This window comes from Schistosoma haematobium, chromosome 2 (genome assembly GCF_000699445.3).
Source record: "Schistosoma haematobium chromosome 2, whole genome shotgun sequence".
NCBI lineage: Eukaryota > Metazoa > Platyhelminthes > Trematoda > Strigeidida > Schistosomatidae > Schistosoma > Schistosoma haematobium.
This window is the reverse complement of record NC_067197.1, coordinates 32,701,571-32,726,205: the sequence shown is the minus strand read 5'-3', so window position 1 is coordinate 32,726,205 and position 24,635 is coordinate 32,701,571. Positions and strand designations below refer to the sequence as shown.

The 24,635-nt window shown below is 34.9% G+C and overlaps 1 protein-coding gene across 1 annotated transcript; it reads left to right on the top strand.

The window, feature by feature from the left end:
* The first annotated feature begins 949 nt into the window (after window positions 1-949).
* Window positions 950-23,348, top strand: CUL4B (Cullin-4B). The gene is made up of 13 exons (XM_051214981.1): window positions 950-1,282; window positions 1,314-1,435; window positions 1,472-1,705; window positions 1,739-1,812; window positions 6,936-7,098; window positions 9,655-10,299; window positions 12,020-12,158; window positions 13,307-13,491; window positions 14,414-14,527; window positions 17,613-17,810; window positions 19,361-19,459; window positions 20,418-20,570; window positions 21,723-23,348. The coding sequence occupies exons 3-13, from the start codon at window positions 1,703-1,705 to the stop codon at window positions 21,816-21,818; spliced, it is 1,869 nt and encodes a 622-aa protein (XP_051068166.1). The 5' UTR covers window positions 950-1,282; window positions 1,314-1,435; window positions 1,472-1,702; the 3' UTR covers window positions 21,819-23,348.
* Window positions 23,349-24,635: the final 1,287 nt, after the last annotated feature.

The following is a 24,635-nucleotide window of genomic DNA, read 5'->3' as shown; positions in this document are numbered from 1 at the left end:
TTGTGGAAGTTTAGACAAGAAGAGTTGTTTGAGTAGGCCTTCGTCGAAAGTTCGTAGTCCTATAACCTCTCTCATCCTTTGCAACATGTCTGTCTCAGAACCGTGTTGCAGGTCTATGTTATTAAAGAGCTAGTCTAACCTTTGTCGATTGGTTAGGTCTTCTCGTTTAAGGATAGAACGCTTTAACGTTTCGTACTGTTCAGAAACATCACTAGTAAACATACTAGGTGTTATGTACCTGTTGAATTCCCGCGGTAGTGCCTTGACTACTGCGAGGGATCATGCACGTGTGTCGTTCACGCCGTGCTCGTGGAAGTCGGCTTCTGCGTAGCAGAACCAGGCTTCGATATTGTCGGGCCAAAAGGGCATGAGTTGGAACGAGGGTGGAGACATGGTCTTAATCTTAAATACCTTAGGAGTCTGTTCAGTCATAGGGGAATACTAAGTACGAGAATACACGAGTTAAAAAAAAATATATATCCAAAAACGCGGAAAAAAATATAACAATGTAAAAAAATAAAAAATAAGGCGGTAATATATAAGAATCCCAAAAAGGAACGGACTCACGGTTTACGATTTGGTGTACCAGATCACGTTAGGCTCACCAATGAAGATGGCACAGGTATTCAGTATTTGACAACTCTTTTACCAGCAACACCTAATATAATTCGTACCCACCAAGAGATATCAAAAGGCAGAGTCGAGGAGATCGGAAGAGTGTATTTGGCGATAACCAATATATCAGAATCCTCTGATCCAACCTGGCTAGCGATTGCGGTAGATGTTGAGCACAGCGTTACCACACGTGATCTGGTGCGGATGCACGACCGAGGGCCTACAGCTAGATGAGTCCACTAAAACATATGGTCAGCATCCAATGTTGAAAACTTACAGAGCTATTTATTTTGGGGATTTATTTGCCGCTACACCAGTGTCATACAGACTTTCTCACCGAGTCATCAATTCTTGGAACCTGTTATCCGAGGCAGTGGTGTCCACATCTTCAAGTGATTCATTGAAGAGAAGACTAGGCACTCACAGAAGCATACTAGAAAAGGAATAACAGAGGCTATAGGTCTTCTGCTCTTACTACACACATTTGAAATGTAAAATCGGTCCTGTGGGTATTTTGAAGTAGTCTCGCTACAGTTTCGTAATGCTTTTATGGTCTAAATAATTATGGAGTGTAAGGCGTCAGTCAATGGGTTCCGAAAAACACTGTCACATGCAGTTGATCACTGTGGCCCTACAGCGAAACGCATTTCCTTAAAGGCAATTTCTGGTAGGTAGTTGTATGTGTATATGACCTTCAGATGTTAAAGGACTTCCTTCAGCTTCACAAATATACCAAGACTCATGCTTGAAGCTTCAGAGGGCAACAAAGGCAGTTTTTCTCAGCGAGCCTGTCGGATCCACACTAGAGGAGCTTTACAGGGTTAATAGCTTATACTAAATGATTATTTTTTTCAAGAATGTCGAAGATATATGTGCACAAAAAATGATTATGGAATTGTACTCCAGCCTGAAGGCTATATTCAGTGAATATGTAGCTGGACTACAACCTGAGTTCTTAAAATATCCTTTTTTGTTGATGAGTTCTTGCCATTTCTCTTCTTTTGTCTTCTTACCTTGACGTTTCGCTTTCACAGTAGGTTTCCAACTCAACGCGGTGGCACACTGTTGGGGATTGTACTGTAAAAAAATGGTTTGTTCTCTCGTTTCTCCCTTACCGTTTTAGCTTCTCATCAGGAATATATTTCTTTTCATGGATAGACAACTTCTTCAGTTAAATCCTCAGAACTTACAAATATGGTGAGTAGGCTGTGTAGTTTTCTTCATACTTGATAAAAATCCTATGTGAGCCTATGGATTTTATTTCATAGCTCGCCGGCACTCTATTTTGCCCAGTTCTTTGGAAATTTCAGTCCAAACCATCCTAATTCCTAGGTATTTGTCTTTTTAAGGAATATTTCAACAGCTGTCATTTAACTTAAGTACAATGTCATATCAAATTTAAACCATTTCTTAGATCCACTCCATTTGTTAGGAGTAAAATAACACTCACCAGTCATGTGACTTGATTCCTCCAAACCTACAACATCACATTCCAAGTGTATTTTGTTCTTAAAACTTAACTGATTCATGTTAGCCAACAAGATCAGATGTTAACAGAAGCTAGTGGCATTTCCCAAGTAAATCAAATGTATTCATAACTATGTTTGAGACGTAGGAGTTATATCTTACTTTCAGATGGGCATGGGAGTTTGGATAAAGTAGCCGGGATGGTAACTGTTTGTAGCTTTTTGAAATTTTTTCTCAAACTCGAATTTTTCACTAATTTTCATTTAGAGATAACAGAACCTTGGGTTGTCTCTGCATTCTGTTTAATACAGCCACCTTGGACAAAGATAACACTTCATACGGCTGATCAGGATTACTTTTCCCCAATGCCGGTACATTGATGCACCGCACTGACAAAATCATGCCACGTATTCAATAGGTCCGATTTACCTTTGCCAACTTGCGTCACTTATTGCGTTAGGGAAATATCTGTATCCTAACCAAAGGAAGAGTTCACTGTTCAACAGTTCGTTCTACTCTACTTTATGAGTGTGAAACACGACCATTAGGAATAGAGGATATCTAAAAGTACTTCATCAGCTGAGGCATTTAGGATATCTGTTACGTATTCACACCCACTGTCTACCTCGATGGGCAATGTTTCCTGATATAGGAGTGGATTAGAACAAAGCGAGGGGAGTTACACCAAAACATAGCATCAGTTCATGAAGTCGTTGGAAATTGGACCGAGCCATCTTAATATGTGTGGACTACCTTTTGTGGTCAGGGTGATTCTTGTACCCAATGGTTAGACAATCTGGCTGATACGGCTCAAAATCATTTATGATGATATAGGTGCATTCATTCATTGTCTTCTCTCAAATCCTGAGACTCTAAATTCTTCATAACGCTTGTGCTTTTAATTCACTAATTTGTATTTTCTTTTCGAAGCCGTATCTTCGATGCCTAGTTTTTCGTATTGCCACTCATACTAATACTATCTCTTCTATTCTGAGATTTTGCCTGATGGTTTCATCTCTTTGTGCTAACGGGGTATGACAGCTTAAACCGATGTGTATAGATACCGGGTACTGTGTTGTGGCTGACTGACTGCAAAATACTTTTTCTTGATGCAGTTAAATAGAAATTATGGTTTTTGTGAATTTTGATGTCCAGAAAATATACGAAAATGACTCATTTCAGTATAGATAATTAGCAATCACCAGTTTTTGGACATTTAATCCGTATTTAACATATTGGTAAGCATGTTGACGTAAAGGATGTGGCAGAAATTGACATCTTACATCCTCTGTAAAGGTAAGTGGGTAATATTGCTAATCTATGTGTGGTCCCGAACCAGCCTAATATATCCATGTCTCCATCTCCTCATCCTAATAGCCTATTCTTTTACGTAGAATTTTTATGAAGTGGTGGTCTTCATTATATATTTCCATCTTTTAATCTGGAATTCTCCAGTTTCGTTTTGTTCTAAACCTCGCTGATAGTGCGGAATTTGGACGAATTCATTTGATTGTGTTAAATTTTTCGACTTACCACTTAAATGTTTCATTTAGTTCCTGCTCTCGCATTTAACTACGTAAACTAGTTCAAGCAGTGCTCAAAGGAGTTATTGGCCAAGTATCAATAGATTGCCATTCCTACCAATATAAGAAAGCTCATTTAAACAGGATACTTTGAATGTATGCTACGTATTGTACTTAGTGATCCCAACTAGTCACTAAAATCGATACAGGGAATCATATTATTGGTTGTAATCGGTTAAAAGGTCGCGAACTTACCATTAGAACTGTAAGATTTACGGTTAGAATAATGATAAAAAATAAGGGCAAACTACTTTCCGTTTATATCGATAGAGTACCTAATACAACTTTGGCGATAGCACTAATTGTTATAAAACAATGAGCTATGGAAATCTGACCGAACTTCATCGCTAACTAACTTCTTGGTAACTATGAAGTGCTTTATTTTGATAAATCGTTGTTAAAAGATACCTTGAGTAAAGCATAGGGATATAGTGATTATCTTGAAGGGAGCAAAATAAAAAATTGGGCAGAATAATTTGAATTAATTTTATTTCGTAAGGTTCTCATCAGCTTACAATCTATATTTTTAGAAAATCAAAACTGAGACAAGGTTTACATAATTATAATAGTAGGAATGGAAGTGTATCATCACGGTGGAACAGTGAGACTGATGACATGTAATGCCGTAAATAAGGATGTTTGGTTTCAGTTTGATCACATCGTGTCGCCGAATAGGCGTTGTGATGGAAAGTCCATTCGGTCCTGTCATAGCAGATATATTCATAGCTAATATTGAAAAGACCAAGCTTAAAGGATCGATTTATAAAATGGTTTATTATGCAAGGTATGTTGACGATACTTTTATTATACGTAATAATCTACAACAAGCGAAACACTTGCCAAACCTCTACAAAGATGCTCATAAAACTTAAGTTTACTATGTGACAGGAAAAGGATGGTAAGCTCAACTTTACCGACATTGTCATACAACGGATGGAGGATGGTACATTTCGACGTTCAGTTTGTCGAAAAGAAACGTGGAATGGTGTTCATCTGAATTTTAGCAGCTTTCGTCCAATTAGTTAACAAAAGGCACTTGTCAAAACACTTCCACAGATTATAAATGATATTTACTATCAATTCACTAGGAGTTAAATAATGAACGTTAGAAAATGACCAGGGGACAACAGGTTTCCAAAGGAATTTATTTAGAAATATAGAAAAGTAAAGACTACTTAAAAAACCACAATCGTCATAAAACCTATTTTCGCTCAACTTAGATTCAAGAGTGTCTATATTGCAATGAAAATAAACAGAATAAATACCACACTGACCAGAACTTGTCCTACAGCTCGGATGACTGTCCTGTATAAAACTATTCCTTTACTCCAATCAAATATCAGTAAATGCTCTTTTTGTGTTACCCTCAACTGCGCATACAAATGTATGTGTACCTGCCAAAGCTGTCATTGCTAAGGCAAAGAAGAGCCTACATTCGATTCCAAGAACATATCCCAAAAAGTTTCAGGTCATAGAAGATTAAAGGCTTTCAGGAGTGTTATTGTTAAACATCTTTGTGACATAAGTTGTTAGGCTGATAAACTGAAATCTTGCAGTACCAGCTGACAGTCAAATTCCATTGTTTTCAAATTCCCAGAAGCTATAGCTATCAACCACCTCAAGCTGGACTTATTTATCCGAATGGAAATAGTTGCAAATCTTCCCTTACCATAATAATTTTATCGTCAGCTTGTTACATCATTTTTGCTATTTCCTCTTATTTAAACTGCATCAATTTCGAATTCATAAGTTTATTTTTAACTGACTTAACTCGTGTTATTCTCAATTGCTATTAATTAATGTTAGGCTTCATCATATGATCAGTTCATCATTTCATCTCTATGATCTCTTGTTATTATGTCTGGTGATCCTGAATTTTCCTTTACACATTGTTTTTTTACAACACTTTATGTGTCTTCGATCTCACTATTCCATCGTGATGATACACTTCCATTTCTATTATTATAATTATGTAAACCTTATCTCAGTTTTGGTTTTCTAAAAATATAGATTGTAAGCTGATGAGAATTTTCCGAAATAAAATTAATTCATGTTATTCTGTTCAAATCCTCGACTTTGCTCTCTTTAAGAAAATATGAAGAACTAAGTGTATGAAATTACGGAAATCAGTTACGTTTGAGTTTTTTTCTACCATTCTTCAAATCATTAATATGATGGTCAGTATTTTTGCTTTTGCTCCATTTATTTATATGGGGTTTGGCAGTTGTAGTCGATGTTCCATTGTTACAGGTACCGTGTTAGTGTCGTTTATCGATCTTACTTTTTATGGTTCTTAATTTTTGCTAGTCGTTATTCCTGTCAGGATAAAGTTAAGCTTTGAGTCTACAACGGTTTTATAGGAGTCATCATTGTTACGAAAGGTCCTTTCAGTTGATCTAATTAACTTAATCAACTCATATTTTGTAAATCCCCGTACTGGAAAATAAATTTTTGGCTACTTCAGCAGTAAGTTAAAATCTTAGACACTGTAACTGTTGCTGAGTCATACGAAAATATCGGTTATTTGCTCCATGGATATCTAACTCCCTTGTTTCCAGGGATACACTCTCTGTCTTCCCTTAAACTAATAGATTAAAATCGCTTCATATCCTTCTTTCTACAAATTAATTCTTTCTTCTTGTACTATATCCTTATATGCAATCCTTCTTTTAAATATTACCACCTCTGAATTAACTACTTTTATGAATCCTATGTTCATCTTGTTGTGTTAATGAGGTATGGCAATTTGGACCGATATATATATGTGCCTGGTCCTACGTTTTAGCTGACTAACTGACTGACTTTCCAGGGAAATTTCGATTTTTTAAGAATTCTCTTTGTATGGTGTGTACTTCATTCAAATAGATAACCTGCTTTAGAAGCCATTGACAAATGAATTTTCCCACCGAATACTTGGATACTCATTTACATCGACATAGTAAGCTGTTAGTAGGTGATTTTTCTGCTTGGTGAGTTATCATTTAGAAAAAATGTTTTTTGCTTACTTAAAGGAAGTATTTAGACCTACAGTTTAACCACCTTAAATATGCAGTGTAGACAACTTTTAATTGTCATATTGAATATTTGAAGACTTGCTTACTCTAATGTTTGAGTGTATAATGTCATTTTTCCATTCTACCCACTCGTAAATTTACCAATATAAATTCGTACATTTTGAACTTAATAAAAATTCTGCATGAAGTGTGCCGTTTATGCAATTGGTTTTAGTTGTTTGTAATAATCATTGCTTCTTTTTTAATATTTACATAGGGACCTAGCCCTTAAGTTGTTCCGAGAAGATGTTATCACTCAGGAGAAAGTTCAATCCCGTTTGATGTGTCAAATACTGGATGAAATACATAAAGAACGATGTGGAGAAGCTATTGATCGACAACTTTTACGTACTGTCATCAGAATGTTGGTGGATTTAAAAGTAAGTTTGGATTATTTAAGCTTTACTGTCTATAATGTGACAAGAATTGCTGTGTACGACCCTGTTGGTTACGGTTTTAATAAAAATACGTCATAGACCCACGTTCTTTTATAGGATCTGTCAATTGAATATAAAAGAAACTTGAACTTAATTTCTTGACTACACATACTCATTTTCTAAAACAATTTATATTTGTTATCTAAGGAGTAAAACGAATACACGGTGTTAAGGTCGAATCAAGTTCCATTATTGTCCAAAATTTTTTAAGTTATCTTGTATACTAGAGTTAGTAACAAAGTACTCGAACTTCATTTGTGCGGTTGATTTATGTGGGTAACTCAGTGTTTCCAGAAAGGAATAATTATTTAACCACATATTTTTTGGTGTCTTACATGTTTAAAAGTAGTCAATATCATTAAAGTAGATGAAGGATTCAGTAGACATCTAACTTCGCGATCAACAGGCCTGACTCCGTAAGGATCGGCTGTGCACAGACCAAGTCGCCACGCTACGGATTATCGTTGAACAGTCAATTGAATGTAACTCGTCACTATACATCAACTTCCTTGGCTATGAGAAAGCATTTGACAGTGTAGTAGGAGGACTTTATGGAAAATTCTTCGACACCATCGTGTACCTCATAAAATCGTCAGCATCCTACGGAATTCATACGACGGACTACACTGTAGTGGTGCATGGAGAGACAAGCGACACTCATTTCAAGTAAGGACCGGAGTTGGACAAGGATGCTTACTCTCCCCCTTTCTCTTCCTTCTAGTGGTTGAATGGATTATGAAGACCTCCACATCTCAAGGGAAGCACGGAATAAAGTGGACATGTTGGATGCAACTAGACGACTTGAACTTCACAGATGACCTGGCTCTTCTATCCCATACACATCAACAAATGCAGGTAAAGACAACTAGTGTTGCAGCAGCCTCTGCGTCAGTAGGTCTCAACATGCACAAGGGAAAAAGCAAGATCCTCAGACACAACACGAGGAACACTAACCCAATCACACTTGGTGGAGAAGCTCTGAAGAGTTGTGGACTTTCACGTACATGGGTAGCATCATCGATAAACAAGGAGGATCTGACACAGACATAAAGACGAGGATTGGCAAAGCAAGGACAGCATTCCTACAGTTGAAGAACATATGGACCTCAAAACAAGTGTCAACCAATACCAAGGTCAGAATCTTCAATATGAACGTCAAGACAGTTCTACTATACGGAGCTAACACTTGGAGAACTACTACAGTCACCATAAAAAAGTACAAGTATTTGTAAACGGTTGTCTACGCAAGATACTCAATGTCCGTTGACCAGATACTATCAGTAGCAGAACAAATCAACTTCCAGCTGAAGAGGAAATTAGAAAAAGAAGCTGGAGGTTTATAGGACATACATCACGGAAATCATCAAGCTACATCACGAGGCAAGTGCTAACTTGAAATTCTGAAAGGGAACGAAAAAGAGGAAAACCAAGGAACATATTTTTTCGGGAATCGGGAGCAGACATTAAAAGGATGAATAGAAACTGGAAACAACTGAAAAGAATTGTCGAGGACATAGTTCGGTGGAGAATGCTGGTAGGCGGCCTCTGCTCTACCACGACGGGTAACAGGTGTAAGTAAGTGTTGAACATAAAAGTGTGTCTATAACTTGCGAGAAACTGATGCCTAATCCACAATAACTGGTTGGTGGATACCAGTAATTTTCACCTGTAGTCATTAATACTGGTTAGATGATGTAGTGCTGTAGCTACTGAGCTCACATCGTGATGCTCTTCAATCCTACTTTTCTAAAGGTAATATACGTTCAAGCTTTAACCAACTCTTAGATATTTAATCGTTAAAAATGAGATTTTATTATTGTGAGCTGGTTGTGATGACCTTGAACAAACCATATGATGAACAATTATAAATGTAGAATATGTGATTTTCTATTTTCATGAATCGTCATGCCTGACTGCTTCATTGTCACTTCTCTCTAAGTCATTAACATCATGCTTTTGATTAATTAACTGTTTCAGTGTAAGCTTTAAACATGTGATGTTACTAGGATAATGATAGTTTGATTACGATTTGTTGGAGGCCACTGGGAAGCCTCGTTTAACAACATGCTTCATCAAGGACTATAAGTTGTTAACTACTTCACTTTGATGTATTACATTTGTTCTATTTTCTCGATGAAACCTAGACCCAGTTTTTTAAAAATATCATAAAACACTTAAGTTGATGAAACGTTCTACGTCAATATATATTTCTGTAAACCTGATTACGTATCACAAAGCTAACTGAATTGCTATGTCAGTCAATTCGTATGTGTCTTTTCATTCTTCGTACATTTTAACATATTTCTGGAAATGTTATTGCGACCAGCTTTTTTTGTAAACTGACTCAAGACTAAATATGCAGTTATGGGAAAATTTTAATGCTAAACTAGATTGGGGTAAATATTCGAGTAGAAAACAAGATATTTTTGGAAAAATAATTTATTATTTATGACATTTCGATGTTTACTTAGTCGTACCCGTTTTTATTTCTTTGCTTAGCTCTATGATTCAATATTCCTTGCAGAATTTGTTTGTAAAAGTCAACAACTCTACGCTTATGAAGCAGATACTCTATCTAGACAACTCAGTGTTCCTGAATATTTGTTACATGTGGACAAAAGGATCATTGAGGAAGAAGATAGACTTGTTGTGTATTTAGATGCTAATTCAACTCGTAGTTTGCTTATGTCAACTCTGGTTTCGGAATTATTAACTCGTCCATTAGACTATCTACTGGATAATGGCTTAGTTAATCCATTGAAAACAAAACAAACTTCCCAATTATCTTTACTGTTTTCTTTAGTTTCACGAGTTCCCAATGGTATAGAAAAATTGCGGACACATTTCCGTAATTATATCATACAAATGGGTCGTGAAATGGTGGAAAATCCAACACACGATCCTGAAAAAGATCGCAATATGATTCAAAATTTATTAGATTCACGGGATTTTCTTTCGGAAATTACTGTATCGTGCTTTTCAAATGATCCCAGCTTTATGCGTGTTCTACAAGAAGCCTATGAAGAGTTTATCAATCAACGTCCGAACAAACCGGCTGAGTTTCTAGCTAAATATCTTGATTCTCATCTTAGATCTGGAAATAAAGCACAAACAGAAGAAGAATTGGACAAGTTAATGGATAAGGTAAACATTATGTCGTTTTCTAATCATTAGTTGTTTTTTCCGTGAAGCATTTCACATTTAATGTGTCATCTGTCATGACTGATTTAACTATTATTCCTGATATTTCTTCAAACAACTATCTATTGACTAAATATTTTAGTAGTAGCACGATTCTAATTTACTTGGCCCTTATGATTATTTTATTGGTCGATTTCTTAACTTGTTATTAAATGTTGGAATTCTGTTCCAGATACTCGAATCTCAACCGTTGAGTTTCATTGTTTACATTCGCAGAACTAATATGCTCTGGATTGTAGTGAATAAGTGGTATACATAATGAGCATTCTTGTTTCTGTCATCAACGAGCCTCTATATCAATTAATTATCCGAATTAATGATGTTTGACTAAATGTCTAACTTGGTTTTATCTGCGAATTCGAATGTCAGAAAAGTGGTTTACCCTATTTGTAAAACTTATGGTTGCGTCTAGGTTTTTTAAAGCTATTTTTCCAACTGATTTCATTTTACCCTAAAGATACTCTCCTTAGTCATATGGCCAATTGTAAATGCCACTGAATGTTTTCCAAATCTATCCATTTCTTGATAAATCTTAATGTCCTATGCCTCTTCAAATATCACGTGACGGATTCGTCAGTCAGAATACTGACTTCTATGACCTTGTCCCCGTGCTAAACCAGTAATGTGTTAACCAGCACGAGTAGCCTTGAGTCAACTCTGAATCCTTATTAGTCCTCCATATATTAGCTTCTCGCCTACTAAGCCCGTTCGAGTCAGAACTAAAATATCCGCCTCCACTGTATGAATTGTATATTTATATACAAGCAAACCAGACCCCGTCACACCATAAAATGAAAAATAATTATGATACGAAATCAAGCCAAAAGTGGCTGTGAATATAGGAGACTGTAACTAATAGATTGCGGATGGTAAGTCATATAACAGTAGCTTATGGTAAAAGGAATATGAATATATATGTAATCTGGTTAATTAATAATCATCCAATACGAATATGTGTAATAATTTTTGACTGAGATGGTTGGGCCACGTGTTACGTATGCCCAAACACCGACTACCACGACGTGCAATGCTAACCGGTGTTCGGGATGGTTGGAAGAAAGTTAGGGGCGGCCAAATCAAAACGTGACATCAGTGCTTGAAGTCACTAACATCTAGTCTGGGCCATGTTGGTAGATGCAGACTACTTGGTTGTGGTCCGCGTGACTATTGTAACCAATGGTTGGAGACTCTTGATGATATGGCTCAGAATCGATCACAATGGCGTCGGTGTATACACTCTCTATCTTTCCTTAAACTAAGAGATTAAAATTGCTTCATATCTTTCTTTCTAAGAACTAATTCTTTCTTCCTGTACTATATCCTTATTGCAATCTTTCTTTTATATATTACCACCTCTGAATTAACTACCTTTATGAATCCGGTGTCCATCTTGTTGTGTTAATGAGGTATGGCAACTTGGACCGATGTATATATATATATATATATATATATATATATATATATATATATATGCCTGGTCCTACGTTGTAACTGACTGAATAATTTTCCATAAATAATTCCTAGCAGTTACCGTTGACTTATTTTTCGTTCGGATATAACAGTTATATATAAGATGTAAATAATATCTTATACTTACATATTCATAGTAATAATGTCAGTTTACTGCAGAAACACTTAACAAATTTCTTTATTTTGATCACAGGCTATGATTCTGTTTCGTTTCATCGATGGAAAAGATATATTTGAAGCATTTTATACCAAAGAATTAGCAAAACGTCTTCTTTTGAATAAAAGTGCATCAGTTGATGCAGAGAAAGCCATGCTGTCAAAACTTAAACAAGGTAAGAATTCAGGATCTGACTGCTTGCTTGAAATGTTATTATTATTTTGTTTCTGATGGGCAATATTTTGGAACTGTTTTAATTAATGTAAGCGTCCATTTTTGCTAGTGGATTGATGTGTTCACTGTATAGATTTATTTAAAATTGGTCACTTGGTGGTTACTAGGTTGGCACTTTAGGTTTTGATGCTGGTGTTACTTTTTGTAACGAGAAATTTTATGTCGATATTATGGTGTAATATGTATTTGTTGTTGAACGTTTCGAAACTGACTCCATCTTTACTATATACTCACAAATATCATTGGTTATCATCCCTACACTCATTCTTTGGAGTTGTTAGTCGCACTGCCCAAAACACAAATGTGATTCAAAACACACTAAGTACATTTGTATATGTTAGCCGTGATATAATTAGGAGTTTTATTGCAAGACCTTGAAATTACTTGAATTTCTTAGTTCTCTGACAAGTTGTCGACCAACTAATTGTTTATTTGTTCTCTTCTGAATTATTTCATCCTTCTGATACTGATAGGGTTTTACTTCCTTGAACAGTAGATGTGGACACTTTATACCCTTTCTTAGCCTCGGTTAATCCAAAAATCTTAGGTAAGTATTTTATTGGGAGCATCAAAGAAGATTAGGTTGGCTAAAACCTATTGTATATAGTTTGTTTATAACCTCATTTGTAGTCAGACATCAGAACTACGTGCTAAAACAGTGAATCAGTGATGAAAATCGCCTTTGGCTATAATAAAAATAATATAAATCTAGCTTAAGAAATCTTAAGAGTGGGTTAGGAATATTCAATCCGGAATCACTAAAGATCTAGGTATAAACTAATAAGTTGCAAACGATTTTAGGGCATCAAAATATTTCCAAATGGGATAGATATTCGCTTTTTCAGTCGTTTATTTGATTGCGATCAGCTAAATCCATGCCATCTAAGTTGTTAATCTTGATTACGTATTTTTAATAATTTGATTTATTTCGTATAGTATTCGACTGAAATAGAGGGGATCTCAAAAAATGTCAGTTCAGAAAAGTACATCTCTTTATTTTGTATTATTAGTGTTTAGAGTTATCTGAAATTTAAAGAATTACAGTTATACTCATTTTTCCTATTCGTGGTTCTTTAAAAATATTTATAGAATGTGGACCAAACTATACACGCAAAATGGAGACAATGTTTCAGGACATCGAATTAAGCAAGCAGTTAAGTAAAAATTTTCGTTTATCTTTACCTGATACTCATGCGATCGAGTTAAGCGTAAATGTGATTTGTCCAGCATCTTGGCCACCGTATCCACAGACAACAGCCAATTACCCCCCTGAAGTGAGTATTATCTGTGAAAAATATTTTATAAACTAACTGATTGCCCTGTACTTCGCTTGTCAATACCATTTGAAGTCAGACAAAACAAAGGACTATACTAATGTGAGTCATTTCACAGTAGCATAAAGAAAGTGAATGGGAAAGTGTGAAGAAAGCGAGATATGATAAGGATGTATGGGAAAACGAATAGGAGTCAACTGGAAATGATAGTTTCAGTTAATTATATACTTATAAAATAATTGAATACGTCTCATTCAGTATAGTTGAGTTAACTGTTATTTGTAGGCTGACAGACTATTACCACTGGACATTTTCAACCACTATTGAAGTACGTTAACGAATTTTGTTCTATAATCGTGAAATAACTGGTATACGTTTTTTGTATGAATGCCTAGTTTCAGACAGAACATTCACAGAAGAATTTGCACAATTAGGATGCTTATAAATAGCCAATCCTGTTTCAATGACGTATCACCTTAGTAATAACAAACGCCGATGCGTTACTTTCCTCATATTATAAGGCAGATAAAACTCGTATGGTTCACCCATTTATATAGCTAATTGATGCTTACGTACTGTTAAACTGGACTAATCGAAGTATGATTGTAAAGTGTTATGAGTTTTTCATTATTTTCCTCCTTACCATCATAATAATATTTAAAATAACGGGCATTTGACATCTTATATTCTTTAATCGTGTTGTGTGCTTAGTGATTTGAACTTATGGTTCAACCAGTTAAGACTAAGACACTCCCATTCATCATTGTAGCAAACGGTTGTTTTTCTTCTCTCCACACATTAGTATTGTATAATATTGAGACTGATTCAAAGTTCCCATCAGTAATTTATATTCATTTAAATATTTACTATAGTAATTTGGGTTATTTTATTCCAATTTTGTACAACTTTTCTGTTGTTTTAGATGGTGGCTCTTCGAGAGGAATTTACGCGCTTCTATTTATCCCATCACCAAGGTCGAAAGCTGATATATGAACCGTCTTTAGGAACGTGTGTTGTGAAAGCTATATTTCCGATGGTAAGCTAAGTAGATCGTGCGTAATTGAATATGAACATGTAGTTCAAATGTTTGAAATTTATCGTGAAATAATTTTGGATCTGAAAAAAATCGTGTGTAAAGATTATTGTTTAAGTAGTCAGATACAAGCTACTGAGTTGTTTATTCTAGTGGATAAGAGACCAGTCACAATTATCATTTTAAGCTATAAGCTTTGATTATAATTCTTATTTATGGGTTTTGTCTATAACGTTTGTTTTTATTTAAGTCTAAAATCCGCTTTACGCGATGTTCACAACTTTTACATACTGGTTGGTCACTTTGTGGTGACCATTTCCATATTATATAGTTTTTAGTTTCGATTTTACGCGATCGACTAAGTCTTAATGCATACATTAGTCTAAGAGACTAGTCCCCTGGTACGACTGAGAGTGAGGAGAGTCAGCTCTCCCTCTCGAAACGCTCTCACATGGCCACGCGTATACAGCTACTGCCAGGGAAGTCGTACTCACAGCATTTCGCGGCGGGTTGTTGTTTACAAAATTGAGAGGATGAAAGTTATTATTATTGGCTTTATTGAATATTATATTTTTGGTACAATATAGAATTTTCAGCACAGAGTATTTCAACAAGTTTCTTTTTCTTATTTCTTGATCGATCCTTGCGATAAATATTGAGTAGTCGCCAGTTAGATGTTAGCAGTCCAAGAATCGACATCTGAATAATGTATATTCTTTTCAATGAATATTACCAGCAACTACAATGTCTGTGATTGGGCTCTTTTGTAACTTGTACAGCGAAATGTCGTAAACCTTTCACAAACACCCCTGAATAGGTTATGAGACCAATAGGCATAATTATGTGTTAAAACAAACAAGAAAACAGATAAGTTGTTGAAATATCCAGATGGCAGGAACATGTATCTCAGATATTCAAGCAGGCTACGAATATCCGGCGCTTTAACGGGGTTGGTGGATACGGAGGATCCACGTATGGGAGCTGGAAAACCCTGATGCCAAACTGATGTTGCACACGGGCTCAAGAATCCTAAGGAAACAAGTGATGCATAAACCTATTTCTGGTCACCAGCTACTACGGGATTTCACCTCCTTAAGTTGTTCCACTGCCTTATGGATTAGACCTCTAGGTCAAAGGACCCAGGTATGGCTGCCTAAGAAAACCACCTGCTTCGGGCAGTATCTCAACCTTCACACAAATCAAATGATTTATGTGGAGCATGTCTAGTTAGTGCTTCCTTGTACCAATGTTTATGTGTTTAAATAAGTAAAATGTCACCGTTTGCTGTTCAACGTCAGGTAGACTGTTATATGGTCAGTCGTGACACAAATCACTCGTTGGCAGTAATGTCTTTAACCGTAATACGAGTTCAAATGTCATGAGAAACAACAGTTACTTTAAGATTGTAAATGACTTTACTGATGTGTCTCTAGGATTTCTTAACGATTATCTCCGGCAATCTAACATTGAGGTCTCCCATTTTTTAATCTAATCACTTTAATGAATACTAATAATATTAAGGCATCTATTTAAACAGTATGTTAATCAAGTCTAGTGATTAATTTTCTGACATTTTAAACTGTCGTTATTGTATTGAAATCGAAACTGTAAACAGATACTAACTCCTAATACTATGTAAATAAATATTGTAATTTGCTTTTTTTCCGGCTGTTTATATTCAGAATCTTTCATCAGTGTATTATTTACTTGCTCAGTAAAGTAGCTTTTCTGTTACTGATATCATATAATCTGATGTGAATATGATTTTAATCTTTACTAAATTAGCATATGTTTTGATTGCCATAATTGAATCGCTTCAATGTCTTGTAAAACTTGTTCTTCAATGTGTGATATATGTAGCTACTTATTTTCTTCAGTAGAATATTTATTACGTTTATTTTCAATATGATTAAGTGTAATAGCAACTTGATGGTTAGAATACTTATATTTTAATTATTGGCTGGAGAAATGTTCAAACATGCTCCATCAACTAAAATTTGGGTTTTATCTCTAACCTTCATACAAAAAGTTTTGCTGTAATTTGATGATACAAACTTACGTTTATTTGGTCAGAGTTAGGAGTAATCAGAATGTTTCACTACTAGTTATATCTCACACAGAATCGATAATCATTTATTGCAATGTAAATATTATTCTACAAATATTCACATTTGATAACTCTGATGTGTACAGATATTGTTGTTATATAAGAGATTGTAGAATTATCAAGTGAAATTACTTGTTCAGGTGTTGATAATTCAGTTAAACAAATCCTAAATATTTTCAACTGTCTCACATTCATCCGACAATTTTTCTTCTAGTTTCAGTGTATTTTGTCATCATTGGCGTTTTAAAATTATTTTTAAAATCATTGTATGCTAGTCATCATGTTCGGTTTCCAATTCATTAGAACATTATATACACATTGTATGAATGTTATTAATTATTTTAAGTTTGATATTTTTTTTTACTGGACTAAAAGCAACTATTTATTTATCAGACATAAAAGCAGTACTGTTTTTGTCTACCCTCCTACTTCAATAGATGGTGTCTTCTAGTGCAGGAGTAGGCTAGAAGAAAGGTAGAGACGGCCAAACCAGAACGTAGCATCAGTCCATAAAGTTACTGACATCTGGACTTAGCCATGTTAGTTGGTACAGACTACCTGGTTGGGGTCCGGGTGATTCTCGTACCCGATGGTTAGACAATCTGGCTGACACGGCTCAAAATCATTTATGATGATACAGGTGCATTCATTCATTGTCTTCTCTCAAATCCTGAGATCCTAAATTCTTCATAACGCTTGTGCTTTTAATTCACTAATTTGTATTTTCTTTTCGAAGCCGTATCTTCGATGCCTAGTTTTTCGTATTACCACTCATACTAATACTATCTCTTCTATTCTGAGATTTTGTCTGATGGTTTCATCTCTTTGTACTAACGGGTTACGGCAACTGAAATCAGTGTAAATAATTGCAGGTCCTACGTTGTGACTGACTAAGTGACCATGTTTATTAATCTCAGTACATGACAAAATTGTTACGGTTCTATTCCTTTGTTTTCATCTTGATTTCTTCCCATTGTCTAGACTCCAAATCTTCGTAAAGAATTACAAGTATCTGAACTACAAGCTTTAGTGTTACTGCAATTCAATCAATCAGATAATGCTCCTATTACTTATACAACGATAGCTGAAAATACTGGTATCGAAGAAAAAGAATTGAAACGAACATTACTTTCATTAGCTGCTGGTAAAGGACAACGTGTTTTGAAAAAAACTCCTGGTGTGAGTAAACTATTTTCTATCGGTATTTTTTTGTACTTTCCACTGCAACTCGCACATCTTAGTCTATTAATCTGAAGTTTAAGCGCACTCGCCATGAGGCTTGAACGTTCTGCGTTTGACTACTGGTGCAATCGTGGATGCGCACCCTTGTGGAGTTTCATACTGAAACAGAATGACTTTCCAGTGCTTCCTGGTCTCCAATGGTTTTCTAACCAGATTCTATCCCACAACATAAAACTCGAAATGTATAAGTGTTTATAAACTCCAATTTTAGCATAGCATTTCACTGAAACTGAGTTTAGGTGAATTTGTAAGTAACATAGTAGGAAAGCAAATAAAGATTTTGTAGCAGATACATTTCTGCTCATTGTCTTATCGCATGTCCTGTTGTATCTTCTTCATATTGTTACAATTATTTTATTTATCATTGTGACTTCCTCTTAGTTTGGCGACATTATATAGGCCATATTACCCGTACTTAATCAATTGATCGTTAGCGTTCGTTTGTATATTATATGTAAAGTACTTTTATACGATTAACAGAAACCTGTATATGTATTCCCCTTTTAAGCAGTTGCGAAGTTGCAATTAGATTGTTGTCCAGGTGCTGACCAAGATTTTAATGTTAATCTTCATATGACATCAATCAGCGTAGTTAATTTTTGTGTAGATCACTCTACACCTATACGACATTAGTTCTGGGTACTAAGGATCGGGTGACTATTCATTCAATATCAGCTATTCCGTACTAAGTATATCACACCTAGTCTCTTAAAATCAAGGATTCACTGTTACTACCACTTCCATAATGCTGTCCACACCCTTGTGGAGCAACCTTATGGTCTTGTGATGTGTTTGAAAATGGTGGAAATCATTATTCAGTTAGTGATCTTATCTTACAAAATGGTCACTGTAATTCGAGCACTCGTTTATGTATGAATTCTCAGCTCATGCAATATGTACTAGCTAAAAGTAATCATAACACAAGTTACCTCGTAACATGGAATCCTGATTGTAAGGTAATGGTTTTAACTTGAAATGTGTCAGCCTATTTTATCGCCTTTTATGCAGTAAAGAATTTCATACTTCAATGGCATAAATAACTCATAAATGGATTCGAATGTAGGTTCACAGTGATCCAGAAGTAGTTTTTTTTCTATTTTTTTATAATTATTGTCCCATTCCTTTCTGTCTTACTATTTCTTTACATATCTCTCAATACCTTCAGGGCACTAAAAATTAACACCTTAAACAAACAGATAACAGTGATGAGTTAACCTAAACTAATACTTTGTTATTCTATCACATCATATTGATGTGTTTATAGTCGGATACATTCTGTTCATTATTTTATTTTCTGTAAAAAAATGTTATAGTGATTAAAATATTTGATTTTCAACTACTTAACCTATGATTTCAATCTTCACTCAAGGACATCTGGGCAGTTAAGTGTTATCATTAACTTTCAAACAGTTGTAACTAGTATTTTGAAGTAGGAATATTTTAATTTGTGATCTGTATGTGTTTTCCTCTTTTAATTTTTATTGTAGAATCTAGAGATTGAAAACGATCATCAGTTTGTTTTCAACACCGAATTTCATCATCGACTTACGCGTATCAAATTCAATCAGGTTCAACTAAAAGAAACTGTAAGGTTCTTTTTACTCATTAGTTCTTCATATCGATTACTTTGAAATGATTTAGCATTGATCTCAGTGTTATTCCCATATTAGTGTGTTGCTAAAATATTTAATGTAATGGTTAATCTGACCAACGGATTACCACTGTATACAATGGTATCATAAAAATCATCACTGATCCATTTCCATGACCTTGTAGAAATTTTATTGGAAAGTAGGCAATTCAATTAAGTTTCAAGTGTTGCCTATGACCTTCTATAAAGCCTAGAAATACTTTCTAGCTTGTTTAAAGTAAACTCAATGATTGACATTTGGTAAATAAAAAGTAATCTTAACTAACAAATGTTCACTGTTTATTCATAGTTTGGACTGTTTACTATTTCTAACTGATCAATGACTTATTTGATCTAATATATGTTGTAACGTTAAAAAACGTTTAATCTAAAAACTAAATGGATACGAATATATTGTTTATCAGGTTGATAACATTGTAATATCATACTAAATACTCAAGTACCATTTATATCATTTGAAAAAGTAATTATAGATAGTTAACTCTATCCCCTGTGACTAAATAGTGTTAAATGTTCATTCACTTGATTATAAAATCAAACTGAGTAGTGTAATTAGCTATCCTCAATTTCAGTGTATACTGTGGGCCTGGAAACTTATTCGAATCATTAGTCAAATTGGATTTATCAAAAGCTTCGTCACTGAAGAGCAGTAGTCATTCAAACAGAATGTAAATTAATTATACAGTGCATCGATATTTTAGACATAATAAGAATATTTTTCATCATAAAAAATCATATCTATATTTTCGTTTACTAAGTTAGCACTTCAATTTCAATATGAATGTAAGTTGTTTGGCTTAATCTTAGCACACTTCATCAGTAAATTGAATTGTAACAATCCATGAGATAGTCTATATCTTCAAAATATGGACATATACATTCCTTTATCTTAGGAACAAGAACAAGTGGCTACTGAAGAACGGGTGTTTGCTGATCGTGTTGCTCATGTAGATTGTTGTATTGTACGAATTATGAAAACGCGTAAAACTATTGACCATAATTCATTATTATCAGAAGTCTACAAGCAATTACAGTTTCCACTTAAAGTAAGTGTCATTTAAACTTAGTATTTCCAGTTGTATGAACTTTTATAAAACCTTTGTCTACCTTTGTCAATATCACTGATTGCCCCAATATACGAGAAGTCCTGCGAAGATATCTACTGATTATATGTAATCTAAGTATATTTGGTAGTTATGTCTCACAAGTTTGAATTACCACAATGACCAGCTTCCCAATAAATTTAGAATTTTGAAAAATAGTTATTTAAATATCTCAACTTATCGTGGGTTTTGTAGACTGGAAAATATCAGATGAAAGTCTTTCGTGGACCCTTTGATACGTCGTATGGTACTGATCTGTGATTGTCCATTGAGCAAATAAAAGCAGTCTGCTCTGTGTGTAGACTACCGTATAGTTCAGTGTTGTGTAAGAGATTAATTTTTACTCTAGACTGAGTGTGTGTGTGTGTGACTGTTAGTGTTTGTATCAGTAAACTGTTTTCTGGTTTTATGTTTTTGCTCGTAAATCCCGTATCTGTGTATCGATCGAGTATGTAATCTAGTGATCGCATAATCTCATATCCTGATCATATTACAGCGTGCATATGTCCCAAGCTACCAGTTACGGCTTTAAAATGGTTTCATTTCAGCGACTTGAAAATCAACAAAAATTAGAGAATATTTAAGTATGGGTTTTATAAACTTAACTTAGTTACTAAATTAATCAGTATGAATACGAATCCTTTTCCAAATTCGCACAAATGTACAATCGATCAGGAATTATTTGGAAGTAACTTTCAACCGTGCTTTTACTGTTGACCCATACCATGACTGAGTGAGTATTCTTTTTTTTCTATGGACTGCTTTCTATTATGTACTTTCAATTTATATCCCTAAAACCAAATATTTATAACGAATGGGCGGGGTTTTATGAGATCTAATTTTTTGCTTCATAAGATGTGGGTTATATATTTTGTGTAGGTCGTGTTCTTCAAGGATGCATAACACTTATTGACTTTTTGACAGAATAACAATGGTAAAGGCAATAGTGGGATACAGTTTTGGTTATTATCATCCTGTAACTAATACATGTACAAATAGCATCCTTTTATTTAATTTTTCAAAACCACACTTCATGGTTTGTTTACCTTGGATAGTTTTTTATTACTGATTTTTTTTCTATTTGTATATATATAGGCAAGTGATGTGAAGAAACGTATCGAAAATTTAATTGAACGAGATTATATGAAAAGAGACTCAAGTAACGCTGCCACTTATCATTATGTGTCCTAAGTAAACGTCGCCCATTTACTTTGGGGAAAGTGTTGCTTTTTTCCCAAAAATTAAGATGTATATGACAATTCTGTTATTGTTTCAAGTTAACGTTACTGATGCACTGCGTTCCAAACAGTTGTGTGAGTTAAGTTCTAAAAGAACTACTTGCTACCTTTCTCTTTTTGTACAGCAGATTATGTTATACCATTTGACCTTCACTTTTATGTAAAACTAGTAACAGTCTGTCATGTTCATGTCATTGTCCTTCGTGTGCGTGTTTGTTCTTTAAGAAACTATTGGTCTTTTCAACTGCTTTTTGCTTATACTTCTCGGTTGACAAACTACGAGCATCTTACTGAATATTATAGAAGTGGAAAAAAGTTTCGACCAGACAACTCGTCTACATTTCATGTTTCCTTTCTTACTACTGCTATCTTCATCCAAATTGGGTCGCAAACAATGAGAACTCTGGTCAAGAAAATCGTGTTATCGAATATTTTTAAATTTCATGTTTACCAATTGGGATAGTATATTCCCGTCCATTCAATATCATTATACACATCACTGTATTAAGTGCCAGACTTTGTAATGAAAGTTGTCTACATAGGTTGCAGACTTCTATTTAAAGAGTTCCTATTTTGTGAAAGCTAATGGGACTACTCCATTGACAAACCTGTGACGTAATAAATAAAAGCCGAACGTTCGGTGATAGTATACACGTGCATATAATAATTGCTGATTTTGCATTACTTCATTTAAGCATAGCAAATCATTTTACATGCAGTTACATATCCTCGTGTAAGTCGTATTCATTTATGCTCTCCAGAACCGTGGTAGACTCATCACATCAGAAGTCACTTTACGTATGTCCTGTTAATTTCGTCTCCTATTTAGATATGTGCAATACGGGTCGGGAAATATCTAAATGACTTAGTCTCCCACGAACTCCGCTATAGTCTTTAAATAATTTTTGCTTACTCCAACTGTTAAACTATTACCTAGACGGACGTTCACACGACTGTCAGCATGTATGACAGCGATGTTCTTTTGCCGTAATATTATAGCATGCATTTGTACCATATTAATTATTTGATATTGATGTTGTAGTTTGTGCATTCTGTTTAAAACAGTCTGTCTAACTAAACATTAAACTCAACAATAAGTAAACAGTCAGTTGAGACTCACGACTTCCAATCAAACCGCTTAACCCTAGTATGCTTACGAACCTCGTGATTTCCTATAGAAGGCGGTCCTTTAAAGTTAAGATCTAGCTAAATTACGAAGGTCAGGCCAGGTATTCCACATTATCGAATCTCAATACGGCAACATAAATGTTGTTATGTAATCCATTCAGTAGAAAGTCCTTGATCATCGATATGAACCCTTAGTGACGCTTAGAGTTTCGTTCGTTGAACTTTATGAAGGGCACTCGATATTCATCGGTTGAACCTGAAATTCTCGGAATTAACATGAAGTATGTAGATATAGAATTGGGTCCTCCGTTATGGCAGTTACTAGGATATACGATCGATTAAAGCAAAACCTAGCAGTCATCAAAATTTAGAGTCAAGAAAAGTGAGAACGTAAACTATGATAGATTACTGTCAGGTGAACCAAAGGATTCACCGATAGATGGAGCAATAACATTGCACATGGTGAGAGAGAAGTAAATATACACTTGTAGGTTTCTTCACGTACATGTATATTGACTCAATACAGGAAAGACAAAGGAGTATATGATGTAGACTAACTAGCTGCCGAAGTACGTGATGTTGTGCGGCTGCTTCAATATCAAAAACTTCCTAAACTTTATTTCAGGTATTTATTTACTGCCGGAAGTGTCATACTGATACAGTTCACATTGTGCTAGTTTTATTCTACAGGCTTATTTTTGTAGCCGTAAATGATCAACCGCATAACGCGCACCTTTTATCGGTTTTATATGTATATGTATCAATTTATTCCTTATTACTTGGATGTGAGAAGGATGTCGCTTTTAAGTAAATTCCTTGATTTAAGAACAGTCTCCGTTTTCTGGCACCATACTCTTCGTTTTCCTAGTCATATTTGTATACCTGAAAAATCATTTCCTTCATGTATTTGAAAAGACTGATGACTTCCCTTGTGCAGTTGAATTTACGGTCAGCAATAAGAACTCTGGAAGGCAATTTTCTTCTGTGTTTTGACCTTTAAGTTGCAGCAGTCAGGAAACGCCCAGATATACCGATTCTATAGCTATAAAAACAACAGAATTCTTCGTCTGTCCACTCAATCCTTTTAAAGTCCTTCAGGATCTCGCGGTGCGAGTACCATGAGTAGGACAGCCAATCCAGTGAGAGCTAATTACATACATGAATAAAGAGCAAGGAACGATCTAGTGTCATAAAAGCCGATCGCTTTAACAGTAGTTAAAAATCGGTAGGTACATCAATTTCGATGATCCAGTCAACTTTCATAATCATGATGAAAGTTCTGTTTAATCGCTTCGATCTTGACATTATGTTGACAAAAGTGTTAATTAAAATAAAGATAATATGCCCTTGTGTTCAGTCGATCATAGGTTCATAAGCCAGATAATCATAGGGACATGACAAAGAACCAAGTTGGCTTTTGAAAGTGGCACACGTTTTTCTTAATGTACATGGCGTGGTATTACAAAATGGACAAACTGATGGAATCAGGAGTATTTACCGGTAAACGCCTTTAGTTGATAGTATAAGATCGAATCTGAAAAGAACTGAAACTAAGATTAGATACCGGTGAAAATGACCTTAGTATTTTGAATTTAAGGGTGGTGGGGTCTTGATATTCGATGATGCCATTGTGAGGGCGACG

What these genes read in the sequence shown, in the direction of transcription:
- CUL4B (XM_051214981.1), top strand. An exon ending in TGGACAAGTTAATGGATAAG is followed by an intron (nt 10,300 to 12,019) that starts GTAAACATTATG and finishes TTTTGATCACAG; the next exon opens with GCTATGATTCTGTTTCGTTT. An exon ending in TTTTGAAAAAAACTCCTGGT is followed by an intron (nt 17,811 to 19,360) that starts GTGAGTAAACTA and finishes TTTTTATTGTAG; the next exon opens with AATCTAGAGATTGAAAACGA.